We start from the raw sequence: 26,143 nt of genomic DNA, 5'->3' as shown, positions 1-26,143 counted from the left end.
GGATAGGATAGTCAACGAGACCGTCTTTATAGGGCAAGAGTGGTTCAGCTTTCGCGTGGTTTAAAAAGACATTAAAAATGACAAATACACAGTTGGCGGTGCGAGAAGGTCTCGCTCCCAAGCAAATGACTGGGGACGCTCATTAAGAGTGGCTGCAAACTGACCAGCTGACCATTAACGTGACCCCCGCCTCCATCTCCACCTCAGTAGTAAATTTCCGAGTGTCGCCCTGGAAAGTAATTTTAATTAGCCAGTGCCACTCACCACCCACAGGCTGCGATGGCGGGTGGAAAGCCGTGGAAAGCGGTGGAAAGTGGCTGAAAAGTGGGTGGAACAACCCCCCGGGGATGCGCTTAAGTGCCTTGAGGATGAGTATCCTCCGTTCCCGCCGCCCTTTCGCATCCTGGGCCGCTGGCTTTTTGAAGGTGTCGTAATTGCACTCAGCTCACTTGATTCCCGATAAAAGCGGAACACTGGGAATTCGGATTTCGAATGCAAACAAATTAAAAAGCACTTAACAGGGGTCCAAAGTAAGGGGGAATTTCAAGCAGGCCATACAGAAAGGTATACCATGCACCACACCACATCACACACATATGTATGTATGTGCGTGGTATGTATGCGAGTATGTACCTTCTAGGCGCCATTCGTCGTCGCCTGTGTGAGATCATTTAGCAGTTCGGATGCGGATTCGCATTCGGATCGTAAATCCTCTGAGCTGACCCTGGCGTGTGGCGTCAGTCAAAGCGAATTCAAATTGCCCGAAAGAGTTTAACATCCTGTTGGCGGAGCCCGTCTACCTGGTTGATATCCCCCGGCCCATAGCCCAATCCCCATCCCCCGTTGGATCTTAATTGAGGTTTAACACAACATTTACCGCTTTTCGCTAATCGCCTTGATGCTGCCGACATTGGTTCAAAGGGCTCTTACTGAGATGCACAGTGGTAAGGATCTATGGTGATTGGGTGATCATTTTGGAAACTATCTGTAAGACACGAATTTTTACATAAGTCGAATATACGTACAAGAAGCTGCACAGTTGTAGAGATCTATTCCTAATTAGAAACGCACTTTTGATACAGTTTATTCGTTACTAGTAAGTTTCTTAATATTTTTATTAACATATTAAATACCAACGAAAGAGTTCCCAGTTAACAATCTACCAACTTCATAAATATTAGTTAAAGTAGAGTAATACAACTACAAATTAGACACAAATTTAAGGAGCTGTTCGTTACCAATCCTAGGACTTGACCACTGTTCTTCTCGATCGAGGGAGTGGCCTTTCGGGCCCTAAATTCCTGGATCGACTCTAGTAGGCCAAACTCTGTGGCCAAAACTCTTCGCTCATTCATAAAAGTTGTGGCTTTGTTAGTAACAGGTAACTCGTACAGCAAGCGGGCATATCATTTCGTTGCATAGTATGTAACAGGAAGCAGGGAAGCTTGGTACCAGGGTACCTGATAGTCGAGACACTCGACTGCGGCGTTCTCACTGGTTTTTGTTTTGATTATGCGGCTTAATAACAACACGTCATGTCATTTCATTTCGGTTTTCGGCTTTCAGTTTTCAGTTTTCGGCTTTCGAGAGGGATCCCCTTTCCCATAAAACCATTTCGTTGATCCCATTGAGAAATGCTCGACGTTTGTTCATCACGCAATGTCGCGTCCGCATTTAAAACACACGGCAAATGAAACAAAAAAAGAAATAAATATAAGTTAAAAAGCAGCCACCGCGGCTCTTTTCATCAGCCATCCACGGGAACTGTGTTGTTATTCTCGTTGCATTTATATTTAATAATATTGACGTTTGACCATCATATCGACCCTCGTTAGTTGCCCCCGATGAAATTTATAAACACTTTTCGAGAATTCATTCACCAGATAAATTAGGCAAATATTTCGGGGACCTCAATTGGGCAGATTGAGGAGTTGATATCTCGGCCAGCCTAATTGGTTGAGATTGTACAGTCGCACCAGAAAGCAGAGGGATATCGATTAAATCGTCACTTTTCCAATTACTTAGATATACGATAAATCGTGAGAAACTTACAGAATATATACTACGGATTACTTTCTATTGCCAAGTAAAATGGTAAGAAGGTGCAACAAAGTTATTAAGCAATTAAACTCTGTTTTTCAAATTATAACTCCCATGAGCCAAACATGTGGCTTACTTAGATGACACCTCTTTTATAATAAAAACCCCTCCCCAGACGAATGATATATGCTCGCATTGGGCCGATTAGGCGTTATCGGCTGTTATATATCATGATGGCCGAAACAAAGGCCCACTGACAAAATCGTACAAAAAGAGCCACAAATAAAGCCGAGAAATGGGATTGGACTGAGGCGAAAGAGTTTTCCCCGGGCGGGGTAATTTTAAGTTTTATGCTAATTCGCATAGGCCATCGGCCATCGGCCATAGACGATAGACGGCCAACCGGGCAATATGCATAAAAAAGGCAATCGAAAGGCGAGACCGAGAGCATCAAATTAAATCAGTTTAAATATGGCATAAAATAAAAGTACAAAATCATGTTTGTTTAAAAGGCCAGCGGCCGGCGAACGCCAACGGGTTAGAGTTAGTATCTCAAATCGAATTTATCGCCGCACAATTTGTGAAATTAATTTACTCGCCTGCGACTTCGATTCCACTTCACATGCACATATGTATGTATTCTTCGACTTGGACTTCAGTGATTCGAGTGAGCTAATTATGAGTGCCCCTAATGCCGTGGCAGGCGATACCTTGTTTGATTGTCAGCTCCGGCCGATAAGTTAAAAGTCCTGGCTGGCTGCCTCGCATAAATCGGGCCCCTATCAAAATCTTATCGCCTCGCCACATCGGCGGTCAGAAAGTTTTCCTCACCTTACCTTCGCTCGGCTCACCTTTCCACAACCCACAGGCCACGCTCCAAAACAGTCCAAAACAACGGCCGAGAATATCGCCATTTGGCGTTGACAATATTTTTCATGCTAAGAGACTTTTAAGCTGTCAGCGCGCCGCGCTCATAAAAATCGGCCACCAAGCCGGACAGAGCGGACGGAATCGAATCGAATCGAATCGGATCGGATTGGATTGGATCGAGCCGAGTTGCATCGAATCAAAACTGGGCCTAAGTCCACACCGCACGAAAAAGTGATTCGACTTAGGCAAGTTCTGTCTGCTAATAATACGAATTATGCTGGAGAACATAACAGTTTTATACTATTCATACTTAATACTTAATATTATTATTGATAAATACCTACAAGCATAAGTGCATAAGTTCCACTGGATCATAAACTTGCACTTTCTACTATCTTTTATATATGCCTTGACTTTATTTTACATTTACTTATAATTAGCTGCTAACAGCAGAACTGCGACTGTATTTAGGTAAAATGTAGTTGAACAGATGCGCGTGTTTTTCTCAGTGCACTTCGAAGCACCGAGCTGGGTTCGAAATTGCATTTCGAGGTTTCCCAACAGCGTCAAACTGTCTGGCAATTGTTTTATGCATTTAATGGGCTCCAACTTGTGGGAGGCGGCGACATCGGCGGGGCCTAACTCGATTGGAATGTGACTTTAGAAAATAAATCAAAGGCTTCGCGAAAATAACCTGATTTTGAAGGAAGTCGAGGAAAAGTTTATGACAGTGAGCTGCACTGACCAATATTCACTGAAAGTATTGTACATGGCTGCGCTTGTAAATCACTTAAAATTTGATTTATAAAATTAGCTTTATAAAATTCAGAATTAAATTTCCATGTTGTTTGCATTTTAAGCTGAGTTTTGCCTGAAACTGAAACGCTAGTTTGGCCCAAACGACATGTATTAACTTGGCTTTCTGGAAGGCAATATTTCTGGCCTAGGACTAGTTGGCCCACTTCCCCTCAAACCCCAGCGGGGAATACCGGGCTGTTTTCATCTTTATTTGCTTTTCCAATTGACACGCCCCCGGCCGCACTTTTCCAGCGATGAAAATCCGGCGGGGGAAAAACAAATGAAACGAAACGAAAATGAACAAACAAATTGCCGGCGTTGTAACAACTTGACATCAGCACGTGCCCCTGTGTGAGTGCCAATGGGCTGGGCAGTGGCGTGCGAGGGGGCTTAGACACCCCAGAAGGGGTATTAGAAACTGCCTGTAGTGTATGCCAATTAATGGAATATTTTATACATATTGTTTCCCAGTCAATATCGCATTAGATGGCAAGTCCTAAGTTCTTCAACTCTATATGATAACACCAGCCTTCAAATTTGCCACTATTTAGTGGTAAAATAACGTGGAGTTTTCAGTTCATTGCAAAATCGAGTTCCAAGTGGTATCTTTAAGTTTCGGAGAATGTCAAGTCAGCTATCCGAATAATCCGAAATCCTGATCCTTCCTGTTGCTGCGCCTCTGGCTGGATGTGTAAAAGATTGTTGACAATTGCCAATGGCTGGCTGCTTGTAATTCCCAATCTATGAATATCAAATAGGCCGGGGTCCCGCGTCCAGGACCAAAGTCCCCAACCCTTGTTTGCCAATCAAATCATAATCTGAATTTGCGAACAACAACTAGATAGGGACACGAGGAGGGGCGAGTAGATAGGGACATCATGAAGGCGCAAATGCAATTTTACAATGTTACATGAAACGAGAAAACGCGCAATTTGCGCCGGAGCGGGCTGGCGAAGTCCTGGCGAGGACTTGTGCTTTGACGCCTTTTTGATTTGATTGTCCATGACATGACCGCGTCCCAGTCCGCTCGTCCTCCCCGCGTACCGCTCACCCCTTAGCCCCTGCCCTACAACCCTGTGCCCTGTGCACGAGCACACATACTCGCATATTCCCGGATCCCCCTCCACTTTACGGTGCTCGTTGCATGGGCGCCATTTGTAATTCAAGTCAAAAGGCAGGCGGCGTGGTTGCTGTCGACGTGATACCCTGCGGGAAAGGGTATTCGGGAACTGAATGTTTTTTTTGGCTTCGAAAACTTGAGAAAAGTGGCACTTTGTTTTGTTTTCTTGTTCAAATATTCCATATAAAAATATTTGATTTCTTTGACTGGCCTAACAAATCTTATCTTGATTAAAACCTTCTGATTTAAATTTGGAATAGTAGTTACTTTTTTATGGATTTCCAGGCTTTTGACAACTTACCAAAGGTGACTCAAAAACAACCGCATATTGTAATGTGCCAATAAAAAGTATTAATAAAAACGAACTATAACAGTGGCATATAGAGGAATAGGGTATTAAAAACTTGCACTCGAAGCACTTTTATCACCCGGGTCCTTGCTGTTGTTGCCACTGTTATTCCTCGACGGATTATAATTTTCTTTTCCGTTTCAATGCATTTCATTTCCGTGCCAACGCACGAACGACCCTTGATCCCATCTGTATGCCAATGTGTGTGTGAGTGTGTGTAATTGTGTACTTTGTATTTTTGCATTTTTGACTCAATTACAATTTTCATGCAAACCGGCAGCCAAGCGGAGGAAGAAGCAGGGGCGTGGAAATAGTCGCAAGCATAAGTAATATTTCCGGTAATCGGATTACATAATGTGATCAGAATACGACATCAAATAAACAGCAGTCTAATGTAATTTCTTTTTTTCTTAGCAATTCGCCAATTTTCTGATTTGAATTCAAACTTGATTCACTTGCTTGATGTCTTCTTAGTTGAAATATTTCAGCTTGATCACGTTTTTTATTGTATAGAAAATATGGGCGGGAGTTTCGAAATTATTGCTTTTGTGGGAATGGCTTATTTTGAAGAGCGCTGCCAGATCGAAAAAAATAAACGACGTAGTGCAGCCAATGCTGAAAAAATCAGAAAAATGCTGCCCATCAATTCCGTTAATATCGTAAATTTGATATGTTATAATGGAAAACCTGAATTACAAAGAACTTCTAACTTAGAGAACTTGAAGACTAAATATAAAGTTACTTTACAATTATGCTGAAAATTTATGTTCTGATAAAGTTATAACTTCATCTATATCTCCACCGCCCATAAAATAAAAGACAACAAACTTTCTTAATCCTTCCGCTTCATTCTTGCTTTTGCTCAATAAAACACTTAGGTCTAATTTTGTTACATTTTTATCAGCTTTCATGCATCTTGATTACTCAAAAAATAGGAATTTAATTTATAGAAAAAAAAGTTCAATTATGCTTTAAACAATCGCACGCACACACAATTTTACCGCCTAAGAACTAACAGAATATAATGTGGCCACACGATTCTGATTCTCACTTTCAATATATTGCTGCGCACCCTTCGCTCCGTTCTCGATATATTTATATATATAAAGCTGATCCGTCTGACACCAAAGTTAAGAATAGGGAAAAGTGGGAGGTGCAACAGAGGGTCCTTCAATCGAACTCAAACTCTAGTTAAACATGGGGCTGTGTAGTTTATGTATGTATGTATATATATCAATTATATATTGTATTGTACATGTGAATGGCGTTGGCTACTACATACTCATGTGTATAAAAGTGTTTTTCCTGTATACAAATCAACTTACTGAGTTGAAAATGCCTATTGAAAAAAGAGGGAAAGGAAAAGTCTAGTCATATCGTAAACGTTACATCATTCGCGCAGGTTTATGAAATGCTATCGATGAGTTTTTGGGACCAAGAACACGCTCGAAAACGGAGGAGGATGCCGAATGCTAGATGCTAGATGCTGGACGCCGCGTTCATTGGGTGTGAGCGGTTATCACGATGTTGATTTGCGGATAGACATCCGGCTTGGCCTCCGACGTGATCAGCTGCACCATCCGCTGCTGCAGTTCGTCCTGGCTGGCCTGCGTGCCCGGCGGAATCATCCATATGGCATCTGTTTGGAGACAAAGCGTTACAACGGGTCATTAGAAGTGGGTTGCTAAACTTAATTGATTTTACAGTTCAGGAGCAAAGAGTTAGTCGTTTAAATTTAATAACAGTCTTAATATATTTTAAATGGGACTTTATGTTGATTCAGAATGTGCTACATTATTTGTTCTTTTGCTTGGCCAATGCAAATGTATGTACTTGATTCCCATGCCCAGTCTCTCGAATTTCTTGCTTGACCCCTGCTTTCCTTTTGATGATTCGAAATACTTCTATTCACTGAATTACTTGCAACACTTCTGACTTGCTTGCTCAGCGGATCTAGTGATTCTAGTTCTAAGATCGAGGGCTGTCTCTTGCTCACCGCCAAAGTACCAGCCATTTGGAGTGCACAACCGCCACATGATCGGCGGTTGCGTGGGCATCAGATCGGCCAGGATATCACAAGTTTCGCCCGGACGCAGGGCGGGCACATTGATGCGCTGCGTCTGGATGGGCGAGGTCAGATAGCAGTTGTTCGGCCAGCGCTCGGTGCCATCGTTCTGCAGCTGAAAGGCTTGCTGCTGAGCATTCAGGTGCTTTCCCTGGACGATCTTCATTGAAGGCAGCGACTGTAAACTGCAGAAGTCCAGATAGCAGCCGACCGCCATCTGTAGGCTCCTAAAATTGTGAAAAGTGGGGATTAATATAGCAATTTTTTTCTTTTAAAGCTATGCTTATGCACAAATTTTAAGTATTTTGTAATGTGCGATCTAAAATTAGAGACCAATAATTTACATAACGCAACACGCTACCTGTAGGCTAAATATTATTTACAAAGAAAAATCATTAATATTATACCGCTTTAAAAAGTACTTGTAAAGTTAGAATCGCTCTCGAGATAAGGCTTCAAGGGGAATTTAAGATACGTTTATAGTTTGTAATGTGTTATATATCAGCATGACCAACTCAAAACTCCAAGTTTTTCTATAAATGTGTTAATTAAACTGGAAGCAAACAAAGTGACTAGTTGCTTAATTGATTTTGCAATCTTCATAATTCAAAAACTACACCTACTGTACTATTACCTCACTACCTGCACTATTTATGTACATCTAACTAGAAAACGTCGCTTATGATGATCGTAACCTGATGATTTCTGAATATATCATTGTAAGTAACACATATTTATGAAAGATATAGATTTCTGCGAGTATATAGTGAATGTTACATGTCCCAAACACAATGAAGAAGTATGAAATTACGGAGAAGTGACGCTTTCTGTGTTCCTAACTTGCTGATTATTATAATCTCAATTTGTAATATTGAAGCACAAGTAAAAAGCTATTCCAAGCGATCTTAGACTATATCCTTACCAGTTACTCATCTCGAGGTAAAACCTGGCAGATTCCCGGTTCATCTGGTTGTTCATGAGGCTCTGGAACTGGCTGATGAGGTCCTCGTGATCCGTGGTGCCCATGCAGCTGAACTGTTGCAGCAGCAGGGAATCGATATCGAAGTCATTCGTCGGCAGACACTTGATTGTGGATGCGGATGCGTTGGTGGATGGTGCGGATGGACTGGTACTCAGATTTGAATTGGGATTCAGATTCGAATTCGGACTGATGTTCGGGGCGGAGTGGGGCAGCATTCCGGGTGGCGCGGGCAGGGGTATGGCCATCATGGGATTTGTGGTTGTTGTTGTATTGGTTGTGAGCCCGAATAACGGTTCACATTGCATTTGTTGTTGCTGCTGCTGCTGCTGCTGGCCGTCCGAATTGGGATTCGGATTCAGATTCAGATTCATATTCATGTTCTGCATCTCGGCGGCGTTCTCGTAGTTCTCCTCCACATCCATCTCGTTCTCTGTCTCGATCTCGCTCTCTGTGCCTGTGTCCTTTGTTTGCTTTCTCTCCCTTTCTTTCTGTAAATAATGTGTCAAATAAAAATCGCAATCAAATGAAAATGCGTTCTACGCTTTTGTTGTTGTTTAAGCACTTGTACACGCACGCACACCGACGCACGTTCGGTTGGAAATACTCACGCACACACAGACGCAGCAGCTGGTTTTAAAGGGCGATAGAAACAACAACAGCGGCGGTCGCCAAGGCCAATGGGGCGGGGCGGGGGACGTTCCGGCTTCCAGCGTCCGCTGGCTTGACCTGTGACCTCGAAGAAAGCCGAAAAGCGATCGCTTCGAAGCGAAGAAATGCGGGAATAAAATAAAAAGGCAACAATTCTGGACCGTAAGGTGTGACCAGGCGGTTATAGTCTTTTAACCAAATGAAATGTGACCGTGGCAAGGCGGCTTTGCAATACCTCCCGGTATTGGGAAAATACTAAACGTTTTCAGCACACAATAAAATAATCTATCTGAACATGTAATCAGAGGAACTTGGATCATAAACCATCCATACGAATAAGGTGTACAAATCTTATATAAAACAGCTTAAAACTTTGTATAATTCCCTTTCTTGTTCGAATCAACTATCGCATAAGAACAATATAAAATATATTGTGAGAATAGCATTAAGGCAATTTGAGTTTTAACGGAAATCTAGCTTTAAGTAGAATAGTGTGCCGAGATTTGGTAATACCGCGGTAAGTACTACCGTATATTAGTCGAATTTCAAATTCCGAAACGGGCACACTGCTTTCGTTCCGTTTTCTTCTTTCATTTCCCACAATACAACCTGCAATTTAGTTTTCTGTTTGTTGTTAAACATCTAACAAAAGCGCTTCGCACGCACAGCAAACCGGTCGATTCCGAATTCAGACGTGCCAAATAACGTTTGAAAACAAAATTTGCTCGGTTGAAGTTGTAAATAACAACACGGAGGCTTTAAATCCGGCTTCATTTTTTTTTTTTATAAAAACCAGCAACAAACAAAACCAGAAACGAAAGTGTGTGGGTGAAATATTAAGAAAAAAGTAAAAGAAGTTTAAGTATATTAGCACACAAACGCACAAATACATAGATACGTATAGAAAAAGGAGCGCGCGGTAAAACAAAAAAAGAAGAGCAAATAGAAGTAAAAAGCCGACTGCGAAAACGGCGACAAAGTGAAATTGATAATAAACGGATAATTTATTTAAAATAACCAATCAGCGGCGTCAGTTATAAATAATTAAGAAAGTCAAGAAGAAAAGCACCAGCAGCACTCACACACACACACAGACAGCGAAAATGGCAACACTAAACAAATTCACAAAAACGCTGTCCATTGATGAAAAGGCGGAGATCAAGGAGAAATTCATAGAGGTGAGATGACAAAAAGAGCGACAAAGCGAAATGGTTGCTAGCAATGGCAACCGCATCAGCAACATTCAATCAATAAGAGTAATAGGTGGCAAATTGTTGAAATTCAAATTGGATGACTCACACACACACGCACGCATGGGGCGCAGGAAGAAAACCGTTAAGCGGTGCATGTGGGCGTCGACGTTGACAATGGGGAGCAGCGACGCCAACGCCAACGCCGACTGCGCAGTCGGCAGCTACGCTGGCCTTCAACAGTGCAAAGCAACCCCCCATGAAGTGGACTCAAGAGAAGAAGAAGCAGGGGCGGGGAAGAAGGAGCAGGAGGAAAACAGAGGCGGACCTAAAGTTGAACTTTGAAGGGGTCCTGCCACTTTGTTTCTAATTCATTCGCCTGTTTTTAAGTTGTTATTACTTGAAATTTTACACCTTAAAAATGACTAAAATGAGACTAGTTTAGATTAGAGGTCATAAAAGATCATGAGCGGCCCTAGAGTTAAACAGTGTTTACTTAAGGAATTTGAAAGAAAGTTGTGGAAGATAGGCGGATGACTTAGATAACTACTTTTAAAAGCGTAACTTAGTCCTTTAACCCTTTGAAATCCCCCCTCGTTCCGCCGCTGGAAAAGACCATGAAAAGACGCAGAGACAAAGCATCGCTAGCTAACGGTTAATGCGCTGCGCCCGCTGCTGCATGTGCGAGTGCGAGGGAGAGGGGCGCGTGCGTGGATGTGGGTGGGAGGGGGCCAGCAGATGAGCAAACAAGTTTCCCTTTCCCGCATCTCTTCTCTACCGCTCTTTCGCACAGTGGAGAGTCGTTATCAAGAAAAAGTGAAACGAGTGAATGTATATTATATACATACATAGTACATTTTATATTTGATTTCTAGATATACGTATGTAAAATGGAAATATAATGGTAAAATGGAATGCAAAAGCTTATGACGAATATTATCAAATTATTAAGCTGTCTGATCCATGTACCATAAAAACGAAGATAGGTAAACCAAGCCGCCATCCATAAATTTCACTGTAGGCACTTTACTTTGGCTTGTTACCGCCTTGATAAAGTATGCAAATATTTCTTATCGTGCAGCGAGAATTTCCCCTAAATATTTACAGGAGAAAACACTTATTTTTTTGTCTTATTTCTTGGGTGGAGCCCTCTGCAACTGCAAAGCCAAGAACAAAATCATTATAAAAGCAGCGCATGCGTGGAAAAACGCAAGTTCAATGCCGCAGTCAGCGTCGCTGTCCATCCCCCCTAGTGACTAATGCTAAACAAACTAAACAATAATACAACAACGTTGACACCAACCAACCATCATCTTTCACTTGACGAATCTTTCTCGCGAATTTCGCGAGAATAATATTTGGGCAAGGCCAGCGCTATAACGTTAGCGTATAACGTGCATTTATTTCCATACCATGACACCACGTAAAAGTCGCTCTGCTGCCACCCCTTTTTTTGGGGTGGGGGGTTCGCAGGGGGCGGGGTGGAATAGCATGGAAAACCAGTTTCTGCTTAAACTAAAAATAAAAATAAAAATCACAGGCCAAGGCACATATACAAGCCCCGTCACCGGGAGAGCGTGAAAAACTACGTCTCAGCTCGGTCGGTCGCAGCTTCAATTCAGATTCAGATATCTGCTCTCAAACGCAAGACAAGTCGCACAGTGTGCCACATGGGGTTGGTCTGCGAATTGATCGTTAAGAGTAGGAATGCCTATAGGGCATATATTTTCACTCTATGAAAACCATCGAATATTCCTCACTTCGGTTTTAATGAATGGTATTTCAAGGGTCGTTCCTAATATGAATTTATCAATTTTAGATTTTAAACATTCCCATTCATTTTATCGGTATAAAAAATGTATTTCTAAATGATATATATTTAAAATATAGTTTTGCAGTCTTTTTCTCGGTCAGACAACATTCGGTACCTACGATTCGATGTTTTCGAGCCACTGTGCATTCGTCACCTTGGTTCAGGGGGCAACCGGAGTCGAGCAATTTTCGTTCAATTTTATGCACACATTTAATAGTTTGCAATTGTTTCTTGCTGATTTTTCGCTCGCCCGACTTCTCAAATCCCGCTCTGCATTTGGCATTTGGCTTTTCGCTGAGCTCGTAATTCCCGGCAATTCCGAGACCAAAAAGAGGGAAATAATAAACGCCCACGCTGCAATTGCTTCGAGTGCAGGCCATAAAATCCGTATATGCTGGAAGACATAAAAAAACGTTGCTTGATTGCAATTGCCAACGAGGGGGAGAAACGGAATGCAGGCATGCAACATACAAAAAGGAATTACGTATACTAAACTATCAAATCTTGGCCTAAAAACCCCTTGCATAAATGTGAAACTGGAAATGAAAAGTATCGAATCTTAATCATTTCACTGATAAACTGCGCTTTTCTTAAAGACCCCCACTTTTTATCTCAGTGTACCATTTAACTCGGTTGCCGCCGCACGCGTGTTTGGCCGTTAATCGGTCGAACAATATGGGTCCATTGTGTTCGGAACTCCAATGGATCCGCGTGGCCAACAGAACGATTTGCAAGAAGCTGATTCCAAACGAGATCAGGATAAACACTACTGAACCAGGCACACACAATGGGTGGGAGTTGTGTGGGCGGGGAACAATCGCTGCACTGATTGACACTTGAAAGCTGAAATCTGTTTTCGCTGTTCCACTATTGTTGTTGGATGCTGCGATGACTAATGCCTGAGCGAGTGCCTCAGATCAAGGGAAAAATTAAAAAAAAACAATTGAACAGGATTTTTATTCACTCAATGAAGGCTGCCTACTTATGATATTGAAATTATGGTAAACAAACTTGTTTATCTCACGGGAAGTGTATTTGATATTGGTAAACTATCTGCTATCTGGTGACTAATTACAAAGTAGGCAATGCAGTTTTTTCCCTTTTTTGCTAAATGGGTAGTTTTTAGGGTGATAAACTAATCCGTATTGTTCGTTAGCTATATGAGGAAATTAAATTAAATATTGGCAATAATAATAATTATTACTTCACCGACTTTCTACTTCCTAATTTTTCGTTGCAATTTTAAGGTTATTATGGTTCAGAGTATTAAGGATCCGGATTCAGGATTATTGCCCATCGCATGTGAGTGGCACATTGTTGCCATTTGCTTATGTCAAGCAGCAAGACAGAGTTGCCACACCCACACACAAAGCGCTGCTTTTGTTTGTCTTTCGTTTTCGTCTCTGGTTTCTGTGTTTCTTTCCCATTCTTCCAGTGTTTTTGTTTCTGTTTCGGTTCCTGTTTCTGCGTGGGAGTGTCAGTGTTAATTGCCGCAAAGCCCCGCATTTTGAGTGCCCCGATGTGAAGGAGATATGCAATGTGTTTTTATGGTTTATCGAGCTTGCATACTTGATAAACAATGGCGGTAGAAACTTAAGCATTTCGATGAATACATTAGTGCGCTATTTTTAGTAGATTTATGAGTGAGCTGCATTGAGAGTTCCTATAGTTTCCAAATCCCTTGGCATTAAACTGCAGTTATCCCCGATTTTACACCTTTCTTATTCACCGATTTATGGCTCTAGGGATGCTATTATCTTGGGCGTAAGTGTGCGCCGCCTTTGTTGCATTGCATGTTGCTGTTTTCAAAAGCTGATGGGCAGGCATATAATTCATTTGGCTGCGTTTATTAGGTCTCTCGGCTTCTGCTGTTTTTTCTTTCCCGACGTTTTTTTCCAGCTTTTACTAGTGTGCTCCCATTCACACAAAAAACAACACTTATTGTTGTCTTTTCCGAATATATAATTCTTTGGGATGTTGCTGCAGCTTGGCTTTTATCAACTTTGTTTGGGGCCCCTCAAGTGCATTTTGAGTGCAGGCTACTCGGGCACTTAGCGCTAAAAACGCTTTCTTTATTTATTTCGTTTTTAGCTTCTTTGTCATTTTAATGCACATGCCAAAGAGTTTTGAATACTCGAACATACAGCCGGCATACAGTGCCCATCAAAAGTCGTGCCGCACAGTGGGTCGTGATCACACAGCGATGATATCATTCCATCCGAAGATTGTGTGCTTATAAAGTCCATGGAACACGTAAGTGTTACGTGATTGGGAAGCAAACAAATCGAATGTTGGGAAATATTGAGTGCCATTTAAAATGTCGTTTTAAGAATCTCCGTATTTAACCAACACAAATCGCTCAATAAACTGTGAAAAATACTTGGCCACATCCATTCCGTTTAAAATGCCAGTATTATTATATCATTTGTTTTGGAAATCCGCATAGTTACACTGTGCATTGCTATCAAGAGTGAAAGTATTTGTAATGCGTTGATTGCATTTTATGTGCGATAAGTTGCAGCTGCATTAAGACAACCTCTCCCTCACTTTACCACTTTTTCTCTCGCTTACTTGGTTGTCCTTTTTTCAAGTTGACGCACTGCATTTCCTTTCGTTTTAATACTCTTGCTTTGGGCAATTACAATTTTCCAACTTTTTTGAATAATAATATATATATGGCATACCATAACTTCACACTTCTCCACAAGATAACATAACATACAAATGTACTATGTGTCTAAACTGGCGTATCTTTTTATCACAGCATCTAATAACTTCCATAAAATATAGGTGCGGTAACCACGAATTATATTGCCAAGAGATATTTTGATGTACAAAACTTCCGACATATGACCAATTCTAATGGCATTCTTCCCTTAAGGGTATTCAAATCCCGGGTACCATTTTTGGGCACCTTGCCTCGTTGTTTTCGAATCGTTTTTTTGCGTGGCGGGTTTGTTGAACTCTGGCCAGTTACCTTTTGGGGGCACCGTCGGATGGTTTGTCATTTCTTTTTATCAGTTTTTGCCATTTTCGGTTTTCACTTGCCACTTGGCAGAAAGAAAGGGGGAGGGTGAGGGAAAAGCGGGGAATATGGATATGGATACGGGTATGGTAAATAGAGACACGGATGATTTAGTGGCTCATTTCCAATAGTTACCGGAGTGTAACCGGCCTTTCCCCCCTTTTTCACATTTTCCCCCTCCGCATTTTCCACAGTGTTTTTTGTGTCGCTGATTAACTGTAAATTTGTCATAATGAAGTGCAGCGTTGACTTTCACAGATCGCTCGTAGTGGTAGTCGCGTGCTCTATACACTTGACGAAACACTGTCTTGTTTGTTGTGGGAAATCATTGGGGCGCGGCCAATACAATTAACACCCACAACCGAGCGGGGGTAACTAGTTCATTAGCCGAACTAAACGCTCCTTTAGCGGCACAATTAAGTGGCCACAATGTGATGCACATCAATTGGCAGGGCACTGAAAAAAACTAATAGTTATGTATCTTGGAAAAATTCTTAAAAGAAATGTAGGAAAACATAGAAATATTTTCAGGAAGATATAATTGGGAAGTAACAAGTAAAAGTATAGTTAATCCAATGGAAACAAGAACATTTAAAATATTATATACTACATCCTTTCAATTGGTTTATATATTTGGTTTTATCCATGTTTTTCATAGTTTCTCATATTTTTTTTAGGACAAGAAACCTATAAAGGAAAGGGAAACTTCAATTCGAGCCCACATAATTTATCAATGTCATTTTCATACGATATGTTGTGGCGTCTGTTTCAATCCATTGAGGGTGTTCCCTCGCCTAATTGGCAAGTGGCCTTTATGACTCAGCCCTGGTAATTTATCCTCGCCCCTGACTAATACCCGTATTATATATCACTCGCGAAAGTGTAATCAGTCGGCAGGGCGGGTCTCAGTTGCAAAAGGAAGCGAAAACCCGAATACGTTTCAGTTGGGGCGAGCGGGAATCTCCCTGTTTTTTTACATACGTATAGTGGAGGGAAAGAAAATAGTAACCAGAAAAGATATATTCTCTGAGTTCATTAAAGTTATACCAGTACAAAAATGTACTCTTAGGTGTAGCATATCAAATAAATTGATTGTTTGGTAGAACATACTGTTGTCTTGATGTTAGTTAAAATTTATCATTGACTTTGAAAGTCTATGATTTTATTTGACGACTTCCTAAATGCGCCATTTTTCGCTACCGCCCAGTGGGAAAACCATATAATAAAGAGCTCGTCCCCAACCAGCATTACTATTATTTTACCAGCAATTGTCTTTTCGGATCCACGCCCACAACTTGGCGAGGGACCCCCTCTAGTTGGCGGATATGTGTCACTGCTGATTATACAATGTACTTAACAGCTTTTTTGTGCGTGCGCTGGCTGGACGCTCCGCAAGTTTCTACATAAATATTTACTACACTCAAAGTTGCGAGTAATCGCAGACAAGCGAAAACTCAAAATTTACTTTACGTGTTACAAATTTCAATTGACTGCAACAGCGTCGACAAAAAAAAAAAAAAAAAAAAACGACAACGCAGCCCAAGTTGAATGCGAACAACGACCGACAAACAACCAGAAAAAAAGCAGCAAATTCAAAAAAACCACAACAACGCCAAGAGAAACGAAAAGTAACGCACTGACACCGATTGACACGACAGGCGACAAAAGTTTCGAGCAGTGTTTCGTTGTCAGGGAAGAAGTAAAGATGCTTATGCGAACTTAGTTGCAGCTTGGGGCAGAGTTCGTTGAAGTGGGACTTATATACTTTCGAACTTCAGCATGTGTTTTGTATGATTGCCAATCTTCAGAAATGGGTATTGCATGATTTTTAAACTCTACACGGTTTTTTAACGTTTCTTTTAACTCTTTCAGGTAAATATTTATTTTATAACCACTTGCTAGATTTCAGTATAGAATTGAATTCGAAATTACCTATTACCACTGGTTATTGCACAAATGCAATGTCTGACGAAATATATACAATTAATATACACTTTTGTGGGGTGCACGCTCGTAAAGTATCTATTGGTGGTCGGTCTTTTTACGGCCGTGCAACGGTAATAAACTATCTAGCATATCATCATTATTATCGCCAACATCGACATATGCATAGGCATAGGCATGGGCGCATTATTAATTTTTGTTCAATTGATTTCCCTTGCCTGTATTCGATTCGAACAGCCACTTCGACCTCCAGAGCAGCGGGGTCAAAGGGGGGCACTTTGGGTACTTTGAGTACTTTCGGGGTCTTATATGCATAAAGCGGTATGAGTATCTAACAAACAATGCTGATTAACATGTTTCGAATGCTGAGCGTTGACTCACGTTTAATCAGCGCACGTTGTATTATTGCTGTTTATTTGTGTATGCTTTTTATTGTTGCTGCTGATGTTGGGTTGATGTAATGCTGCCTTTGTTGTCGAGGTCGCGACACACTGAAAAGTGGGTGGAATGGGTTGGATTGTGCGGGGCTGGGTGGTGAGGGCAGGGCAGGGCAGGGGGTGGCGTTGAACAACCATAGTTGCACGGCATTATTTGATATGCAGAAGCTAGGCTAATTCCACTTGTCGTGCCGGGCATACAAAATGACAGTTTTTGGACTCGAAAACCGGTTCAACGAAAGCGAAAAAACTGGCACAAATAGTTGATGTTTCTGTTTTCTCGGCCAGGTGACATTTGCAATTACGTCACTCAAACATTTTCCCCCTAAAAGCCGTGGCAAACACAACTTTAAAAACTATAAAGGCCGCTTAGCATTTTTATTTGTTGTTTGCTTCTTTCTCGAATTTTTCGCCGCTGCTAATGAACTTCATTTGCTGTAAATTGCCTTTAAATGACAGTGACTAAGCTCCGAATAGCGGCGCAAACATTGACGCTCGCAAAAATAAAAACAACAAACTGAAAAAATACACAAAAAAAATACAAGGAAAAACGTTCATTAACAAAAATTTCGCGCGTTGTTTGTCATAATTATGATTGCCGCCTAGGTTCTCTTCTGGGTTTGAAAAAAAGAAGAAATCCTACACTGGGACAAACCGAACTAGCTTTTAGGTATACAAGTTTTTAGTTTAGGCCTTTTTTTTAAGATATTAAATAATATCTATAATAACTTAATCTTTATGAGAAAGATGCATATAGGTATATATTTTATAAAGGAATGGTGTTTATGAACCGGCATTGTTTTTCTTCGAGTGTACATAACATGGGCAGGTGAAGGGTTAGCAAACATCGGTGACACCAAAAGTGAACTCGTAGAAAGTTGCTTGGGGTCAGACGTGTGCGGTTCTGGTGTTTGATTTCCTACTGCCAGCAACGACCGTACTCGAAAGTGCCTTTTAACAAATTTAAATGTGTTAAGAGAATATTTAGGTTCCATTAAATGAAATGGTAGGCGTACTACAGGTGCTAATTAAGTGCAATCTATTTTTGAGTTTAAGTGCAATGAACTCATAAGATAAATATTTGTTAAATCGGTGGACTTGGGCAGTCAATTGGGAATAATTATCAAGGGGAAAACAGTAAGCTGTTTAAAAATGTTAACGACCTATAAATATATATCACATATGGAGTAACATAAAGATTAATGTACTTATCACAACATTTTCGATGAACGCATTGCAGCCAATCTGATAGCATTAACTATATAACTAAACTCAGTTGCACTTACTCAAAGTTGTGGATAGTATGTTGTAATGACAACTGTTTCATAACAAAAGATGCAGTTTGATCAGCTGGGTTTATTCTATTTAGTTCGATATATCGGTCGATCGAGGAGTGGCGACACTTACGAGCAAACAACAAAAGTCTTTGTATGTCCAGGGATTAGTCATCACGAGTAACTGATCGATAATACTACTGACCACTGTGCATAGCTACACTGTGGAAATAACGTGCTCTCAAACTAATTGATTTTTACTATTTGCCAAGCGTATATCTTTATAGGATACGTTGGCAATCTTCAGCACTTTTTGCACTATCACAGACCCCATAGCGAAATGAAGTCATCTATAAACAAGGTCCTTTACGGTAACCCCCCGTTTAATGTTTAAAGGAAGTGCTAAACATTTATTATCGCATTTCCTTGTCTTATCGCGCCTCAAACTTTTATTATCTTGGCTGGAATTAGATTTATGTTGTACAAGTTATAACCTAACCGAAATGACAACTGCCACATAATTCCCTCGTTGATACAATGGCTATTAAAAAACCAATTACGTTTAAATACCGTGTTCCTCTCTCAGGTGCCTTTTACACTCATTTTTCCATTATCTCTCTATAAGTTCACCAGCCAAGTGGTATTGCATTTAACCGAAAACTTTTCGATGCGTAAGCAATTTGTTGAAAGCGAATTTGGGCTTTTCAGAGAGTTGCAAATAGGGTTTCCACATCACGGCAGATACCGGAAATCAAGTTGAAACGATTGAAACATAACTGGAAGTGCTTACATTCATTTATTCAAACATCTTGGTTAATTCCTTATCATCTGAATCACTTCTGTACGTCACGAATGTTTGTACAATCATTGTGTATGGTCTAACGTTTTCTTTAAATTACAAAATTCTTTATTTATTAATAATTCTTTATTTAGGAATGTAAACATATAATGAAAAAAACACAAAAAAATATTTAAATTTATTAAGATAAACAATAGTGTATGTAGTTTATGGTGTTTACGTTTTATGTGTTATTGCCAACTGATCACGTACAAGGACTTTTAATTACCCTGTATCTTAAGACGACTTGGTAACCCTGCTGCATTGTTGCGCCTGAGAATGAGCGAAAGAGAGTGGCCTATATAGGTGGAAAAAATAAAGTCAAGGGGACTGGATCTTATCCATTTCAGGAGAAAATAAAAAAATATACCCAACAATGTTTTTTTTAATAAACCTTTTGCTTTGGGCTGTACAATTTTTTATCGTACCTTTTTTTTAATGATTTAGGATGACGCGTTTTTAAAAAGGTGTTCTTCCGCCTCTCTCTTCTCTGTATCTGCCCTCTTTTACTCTCTCATTTACTGATAAGGAACCGTTCGATTGGAGTGCTGTTTTTTTTTGCCTCTGTTTTTTTGTGATAAAAGAAAAGGCATAAATAGTCCGTTTCACTGAAACACTCAATTAGTTCTCAACTATAGCTCGTGGAAAGCGAATCAGCCAGAAAAGAAAGAAGATCGAAGAACGAGGAAGCAAGGAGTCGTTACAAGAAATATTATATTAAAGCTCGGATCCTTGACTCTCTCTCTTCCGCTCTCTCGCGCCGACTTTCTTTCGCTCTCTCTCGACTAACTGGAGATCTCTTTCGCTCGCGCACCACCCACTCTCTTTCTGACGCGTTTGTGCGTGCATGTGTGTGTTCTAACTGTGTGCAAATCAATTAATTTTTTGTTGTTTGTTTGTTTGTTTTCGCAACGAAAACCAGAAGGAATATCGTAAATAATAAAATTAATTCCGCGTGCAAATATACATTGGAATAATGGCCGATATTCTCAACGTGGAGCAGCTCCAAACGGTTCAGGAGTTCAAGCAGAATCTCGAGGAGCTCATTCCCAACGTAGGTGGCGCCACTGTGTCATACTGTGTAAACTATACCAAAAAATTGAATACGATATTTAATTCGCCAATGGCTCACTTACTAAAAAAGGAAACGTTTATACATTGAGAACAGATAGAGTTGAACAGCTTTTAAAACAGCGAATTCAATTTTGTATTACTCACAATTCACGTAATCACTCCCTCTCGATTTTATGTCTTTGTTTTTGTTTCCCCCTATTTATTTTCCTGCCCTATCATTTTTCCTCGGGGCACTTTATGGCTTTTTAATCGATAACACCGACAGGTGACACGCATACCAATACCCAATACCCATAAGAGGGGCCTTTACAGTGAACACCTCCGAAAAAGTGCACGCGCTCCAAACTGACCCACTGCAGACCTTCGTCCGAAAATATGGCGAAAATCAGAATCACTTCCGTTCGATGTCAGTCATATGTTGGCCTAAACAATTTCCCAGCTATCAGTCAACTAGATAGTCTCTTCCCCTCGAGAACCCGTGAACCACCACCTATCATATCATTACCATACACGTAATCGAGCTCTGCTTTCGATTTTTTATGTTCGCTTTTTGGCGCACAGAAATTTATCTTATCGACAAACAGCAACAGCGGAGCAATCAACGCACCACTACAAAACCTAGTTACCAACCAGTGAGCCATAAATTCCACAGTCCAGTATATCAGCCATTCCAACTGCCCCTCCTCCCCTTGGATTTGTCCAATTTCGCACACCGAATATGGCCAAAATGCCAAACCTCTTATTTCACACAAAGTGGTTGCAGGATTTAAATGTTATGTTTCCAAATAATTCTAACCTTAATAGTATTGAGTTAGGTTAGTTGTCAGTAAGTTTGAAACGATAGTATACAGTGCAACTTGGATCAGCAACCGTTTGTCATGACTGCAATGTTTTTAAAAAGTGGTTCGCTTTTAATTAAATTTTCACTTTGTAACAACCTAAACGATAAACAAATATTTTCTTACAATGCCCAAACTATAAGCTTATCTTATCTAAAATATTTCAAGCATATTGACCAAAAGTCGTATTTCACATTAAATATGACTAATAAATAGGTCTACTTGTGAAACCCAAATCGATTTCCCATTACGGATTGATGATATTGGTTTTATATGGGAATCTGTTAAGGGAACCCCAGCTGGATAAAAATCTGTATTGGAAGTGGCTACCTCTTAGTCATTGAATTTGGCCAGAAATAATGAAGAGGTGAATTAATTTGATGGCGTCCGGAACTCAAGTGTTTACAAACTGATTCATCGGGTAGTTTACAAAAATTTGTTTAGGCTTTCACTTCTTTAGTTTTTTTAATAAAAAAAAATTTCAACTACCGGAGTATTTTCTCTTATTTTCTGTGGCACCCACTCACGCTCTTGAACTGTATAAATTGAAGACAACAATTTTCGATAATCAGCGATATGTCAGTCAGGTGGGAGATAGTACCCCTCGAACTGGAAACTGAAAAATGGAAATTAAATTCGATAAGGCTGGCACACAGACCCCATATCGATAAGATTGCTGGAGATGGAATACACAATTTTGCATACCGAATTCCGCAGATAAAACAGGTGGAGGCACTGGAATGCGGCTGTGTGTTTGGCTTTCGGATTTGATTGATGACTCACAGATCGATCGGACAATAGGCGGCGGACAACTTACTCATGACCGGGGATTACTCATGGATCTTTCCTATATTCTATTTGTATTGGTGTGCTCTTTTAAGTCATTTTGTGTTCCGAGAAGGACAGAGTATAAGTTTATGACTAAGAAAGGTCAACAATGTTTGTTCATTGTTATGAAATGATGGAAACTTACTAGATCCTATTGGTTTTTGCAAACTATTAAACCGATACTAAATGAAACCCCTCTCCTTCTTCCAGTTGGATGCCAACAAGGATGGCTTCATCGATCTGCACGAGCTGAAGGATGCCCTCAACCAGGTGGGCTTCAAGCTGGCCGGCTACCAGGTGCGCGAAATGATCGATGAGTACAAGGGCAAACAGCTGACCGCCTTCCAGGGCAAGTTGAATCTGGAGGAGTTCGAGGCACTGTGCCTGGACCTGAAGAGCAAGGATGTGGCCAGCACGTTCAAGACGGTCGTCTCCAAGAAGGAGAACCTGGAGACGCTGGGCGGCATGTCGAGCATTTCGTCGGAGGGCACCACCCATTCGGTTCGCCTCGAGGAGCAGCTGGCCTTCTCCGACTGGATCAACTCGAATCTGGGCCACGACAAGGATCTGCAGCATCTGCTGCCCATCGATAGCGAGGGCAAGCGCTTGTATCTGAGCATCAAGGATGGTATTCTGCTGTGCAAAATCATCAACCACTCCTGCCCGGACACAATCGATGAGCGGGCGATCAACAAAAAGAACCTCACCGTCTACCGGGAGTTTGAGAACTTGACCCTGGCCTTGGTTTCCTCCCAGGCAATTGGATGCAACATTGTTAACATCGATGCCCACGATCTGGCCAAGGGCAAGCCACATCTGGTGCTGGGTCTTCTCTGGCAGATCATCCGCATCGGTCTCTTCAGCCACATCACCCTGGACAGCTGTCCAGGATTGGCTGGCCTTCTCTTCGACAACGAACGTCTCGAGGATCTGATGAAGATGTCTCCGGAGGCCATCCTCCTGCGCTGGGTCAATCATCATTTGGAGCGCGCCGGCATCTCCAGGCGGTGCACCAACTTCCAGTCGGACATCGTCGATTCCGAGATCTATTCGCATCTGCTGAAGCAGATTGCCGGCAATGATGCGGATGTCAATCTAGATGCCCTGCGGGAATCCGATCTGCAGTCGCGCGCGGAGATCATGTTGCAGCAGGCCGCCAAGTTGAACTGCCGCAGCTTCCTCACGCCACAGGATGTCGTCAACGGCGTCTACAAACTCAATCTGGCCTTCGTGGCCAATCTGTTCAACAACCATCCGGGATTGGACAAGCCCGAGCAGATCGAGGGACTCGAGTCCATTGAGGAGACGCGCGAAGAGAAGAGTAAGTACAAATGAATTTAAAATTAAAATTGTAACTTGTCCATACTTAAAACCAGTACAAAATACACCAAAAGGGTTTGATTCAATTGAAAATTTAACAATAAAAATATCAATGGTATTGTTCGGGAAAAAACAGGCAATGCGGTTTATCATAAAAAAATGTAGATATCTACTGCCATTTATAGCATAAGCAAAGCACTTCTTAGAATTATAACGATATTTTTTATCAATCAGCTCTGCACAGGAAGTGCAAGCTATCAAAACTGAGAATTTTTGACTCGCAAGAGCATTTATCAAAAGAATGAAATTATACAATTGTGATCAACAAAAATAATATAGCCCTGAGAATAGGTGTCTTATATTTATTTGGAAGGTATTTTACTTACACCAAGCATTCCTACTTCCTCTAGCCTACCGCAACTGGATGAACTCGATGGGCGTGGCACCGCACGTGAACTGGCTTTACTCCGATTTGGCCGATGGTCTGGTAATTTTCCAGCTCTTCGACGTCATCAAGCCGGGTATTGTCAACTGGAGCCGAGTGCACAAGCGTTTCAGCCCGCTGCGCAAGTTCATGGAGAAGCTGGAGAACTGCAACTATGCGGTGGATCTGGGCAAGCAGCTGAAATTCTCGCTGGTCGGAATCGCGGGCCAGGATCTGAATGATGGAAATGCTACGCTGACGTTGGGTAAGCATGAACGCATTGCCATATTAGAAATGATCCAACATACTAATTCCGAACTACTCAATTGTTACAGCTCTCATCTGGCAGCTCATGCGCGCCTACACCCTGTCCATTCTGTCCCGCTTGGCCAACACTGGCAACCCCATCATCGAGAAGGAGATCGTCCAGTGGGTGAACAACCGACTGGCGGAGGCTGGCAAACAGTCGCAGCTGCGTAACTTCAACGACCCGGCCATCGCCGATGGCAAGATCGTGATCGACCTGATCGATGCCATCAAGGAGGGCAGCATCAACTATGAGTTGGTGCGCACCAGCGGAACACAGGAGGTGAGTGCTGACTATTTCCTTGAAATGTGGCCGGCTTAACTAACGCTTATCAATTGCGCAGGATAACCTGGCCAATGCCAAGTATGCCATCTCCATGGCCCGCAAGATCGGCGCCCGCGTCTACGCCCTGCCCGAGGACATCACCGAGGTGAAGCCCAAGATGGTGATGACCGTTTTCGCCTGCATGATGGCCCTTGACTACGTGCCCAACATGGACAGTGTGGACCAGAACAATCACAACAGCACCGCCAACAACAGCAATTAGGCGCCATAGCCACAACTCATTTATAAATAAACAAAAGGATGGGATTTTGAAAGGGAAGAACAGAGTGGGAACTACGTAAATTTGTCGTATTCGCTAATTACTAATAACTCTATTCGATTGCGTTCCTTCCTGCGCTACCAATACATTTTTGTGTTTTTTTTTTTTAATTTCAATTACTTTTTGTAATTTTTTTTATTATATATTTATATATTATATAATTGAGTATGAGTTTCCCCCCATTGTAATTAAGCAAACAGATTTTAGAGTGTCGCACATCTGTTTCTGAGTCTGGAGAGGTGTTTCTTTATTAGTTTGTTTAACAATTGTTTAATTATACAACTGTAACCTTATTTTATAAATAGAGGTTTAGCTTCTTCCGCTTTAAATCCTTAAAAGAATGAATTGTAAAACAAAGGAAAGAAAAAAAACGACTTGTGCAGGATTAAGAGAGAATTATAATATTAACATTGCGACGAAAAGAAATAACTTTGTAATATATATACATATATATTTATATACGATTACGATATGCGCCTATATACATAACATATAAATTTACATAAATCTATATATTTTTCCATGAACGCGTTGCCTAAAGGGAGATAACGAACGAAGATCAGGAATGGGGAATATCCAGAAACAAAAGTCGACGAAAACAGAGTAACTAATTTTATATTTACTATACATTTTTTTGCAAGTAATTGTAAGACGCTTTTGTTTATGTTTTTTCCAACGTGTGTGTTTGTTCAATTTCTTTTTACATATTTGTATAATTTTGCGTTTAAGTGCGTTAGAGCGAGGTGGCAATAGGTAGCGCCAACACGGCGTAGAAAGAGAGGGCAACACACATTTTTAGTGCAATGAGGCGACATACAAATCCAAGAGAAAAAACGATTAAGAAAAATATGAAGTAATACTATATGCGTAATACAAGTAAAACAATAAAGTAAATCAAAAAAATACCAAAACTAATGTCGTTTCACTTCCGATGTACGGATTTTTATAGAAATCAATATTAAGTCACTGCATGTATTTTAACTATCAACAGTTGTTGTTCTGTCAATTCATACACTTTGTGTCATATAGTTTTACCGAAACGTTGACAGGTCACAGGTTGAATCATTGCTTTTTTTAATATGAGGGTCAAGTTTCGCATTGATGAGTAATGCAATACCCTGAACTTTTTATGTTCGCCAATAAAACTATCGTTTCTTGGAAATAATCATGAAAGGCGAAGAAATTAATGGCTGTGCGTGTATAAATCCTTATCGATAAGGCTCTATATGAGACGTATTTCGTGTTTCGGACCTTCCATGTAATCGGACAGCTTATCAGATAAGGCGCTTTTCACGTGGCTGGCAAATCGAATCGAAGGGCACTCCAATGAAATAGACTTACTATTGTCCAGCGG

The 26,143-nt window shown here is 41.1% G+C and overlaps 2 protein-coding genes across 3 annotated transcripts; one reads left to right on the top strand and one right to left on the bottom strand.

Moving 5' to 3' along the window:
• Positions 1-6,005: 6,005 nt before the first annotated feature.
• LOC6550203 (uncharacterized protein C6orf106 homolog) lies at positions 6,006-9,107 on the bottom strand. Its single transcript, XM_026982238.1, has 4 exons — positions 8,833-9,107; positions 8,165-8,712; positions 7,174-7,469; positions 6,006-6,816 (listed from the first exon to the last, which is right to left on the bottom strand). The coding sequence occupies exons 2-4, from the start codon at positions 8,644-8,646 to the stop codon at positions 6,677-6,679; spliced, it is 918 nt and encodes a 305-aa protein (XP_026838039.1). The 5' UTR covers positions 8,647-8,712; positions 8,833-9,107; the 3' UTR covers positions 6,006-6,676.
• A 294-nt stretch (positions 9,108-9,401) lies between these two features.
• LOC6550202 (plastin-1) lies at positions 9,402-25,700 on the top strand. 2 transcript variants are annotated; one of them, XM_015155334.2, is made up of 5 exons: positions 9,402-10,050; positions 22,345-23,455; positions 23,865-24,143; positions 24,214-24,467; positions 24,529-25,700. In XM_015155334.2, exons 1-5 carry the CDS (start codon positions 9,976-9,978, stop codon positions 24,730-24,732), a joined length of 1,923 nt encoding a protein of 640 aa, XP_015010820.1. In that variant the 5' UTR covers positions 9,402-9,975; the 3' UTR covers positions 24,733-25,700. The 2 variants fall into 2 exon arrangements, with proteins under 2 accessions (XP_015010820.1, XP_001977558.1); XM_001977522.3 differs by lacking the exon at positions 9,402-10,050 and adding an exon at positions 19,991-20,447.
• The last annotated feature ends 443 nt before the right edge of the window (positions 25,701-26,143 follow it).

The sequence above is a fragment of the Drosophila erecta genome, unplaced genomic scaffold, assembly GCF_003286155.1.
Source record: "Drosophila erecta strain 14021-0224.00,06,07 unplaced genomic scaffold, DereRS2 tig00000126-arrow-pilon, whole genome shotgun sequence".
NCBI lineage: Eukaryota > Metazoa > Arthropoda > Insecta > Diptera > Drosophilidae > Drosophila > Drosophila erecta.
The sequence above is the reverse complement of the archived record's forward strand: the minus strand, read 5'-3'. Positions and strand labels throughout refer to the sequence as shown.

Coding starts and splice junctions, on each gene's coding strand:
- LOC6550203 (XM_026982238.1), bottom strand. CDS start 8,646: ATGGATGTGGAGGAGAACTACGAGAACGCCGCCGAGATGCAGAACATG. Junction 7,470..8,164: donor TACCTCGAGATGAGTAACTG/GTAAGGATATAG, acceptor TCACAATTTTAG/GAGCCTACAGATGGCGGTCG. Junction 6,817..7,173: donor AAATGGCTGGTACTTTGGCG/GTGAGCAAGAGA, acceptor GTCTCCAAACAG/ATGCCATATGGATGATTCCG.
- LOC6550202 (XM_001977522.3), top strand. CDS start 20,370: ATGGCCGATATTCTCAACGTGGAGCAGCTCCAAACGGTTCAGGAGTTC. Junction 20,448..22,344: donor TCGAGGAGCTCATTCCCAAC/GTAGGTGGCGCC, acceptor TCCTTCTTCCAG/TTGGATGCCAACAAGGATGG. Junction 24,144..24,213: donor AAATGCTACGCTGACGTTGG/GTAAGCATGAAC, acceptor CAATTGTTACAG/CTCTCATCTGGCAGCTCATG.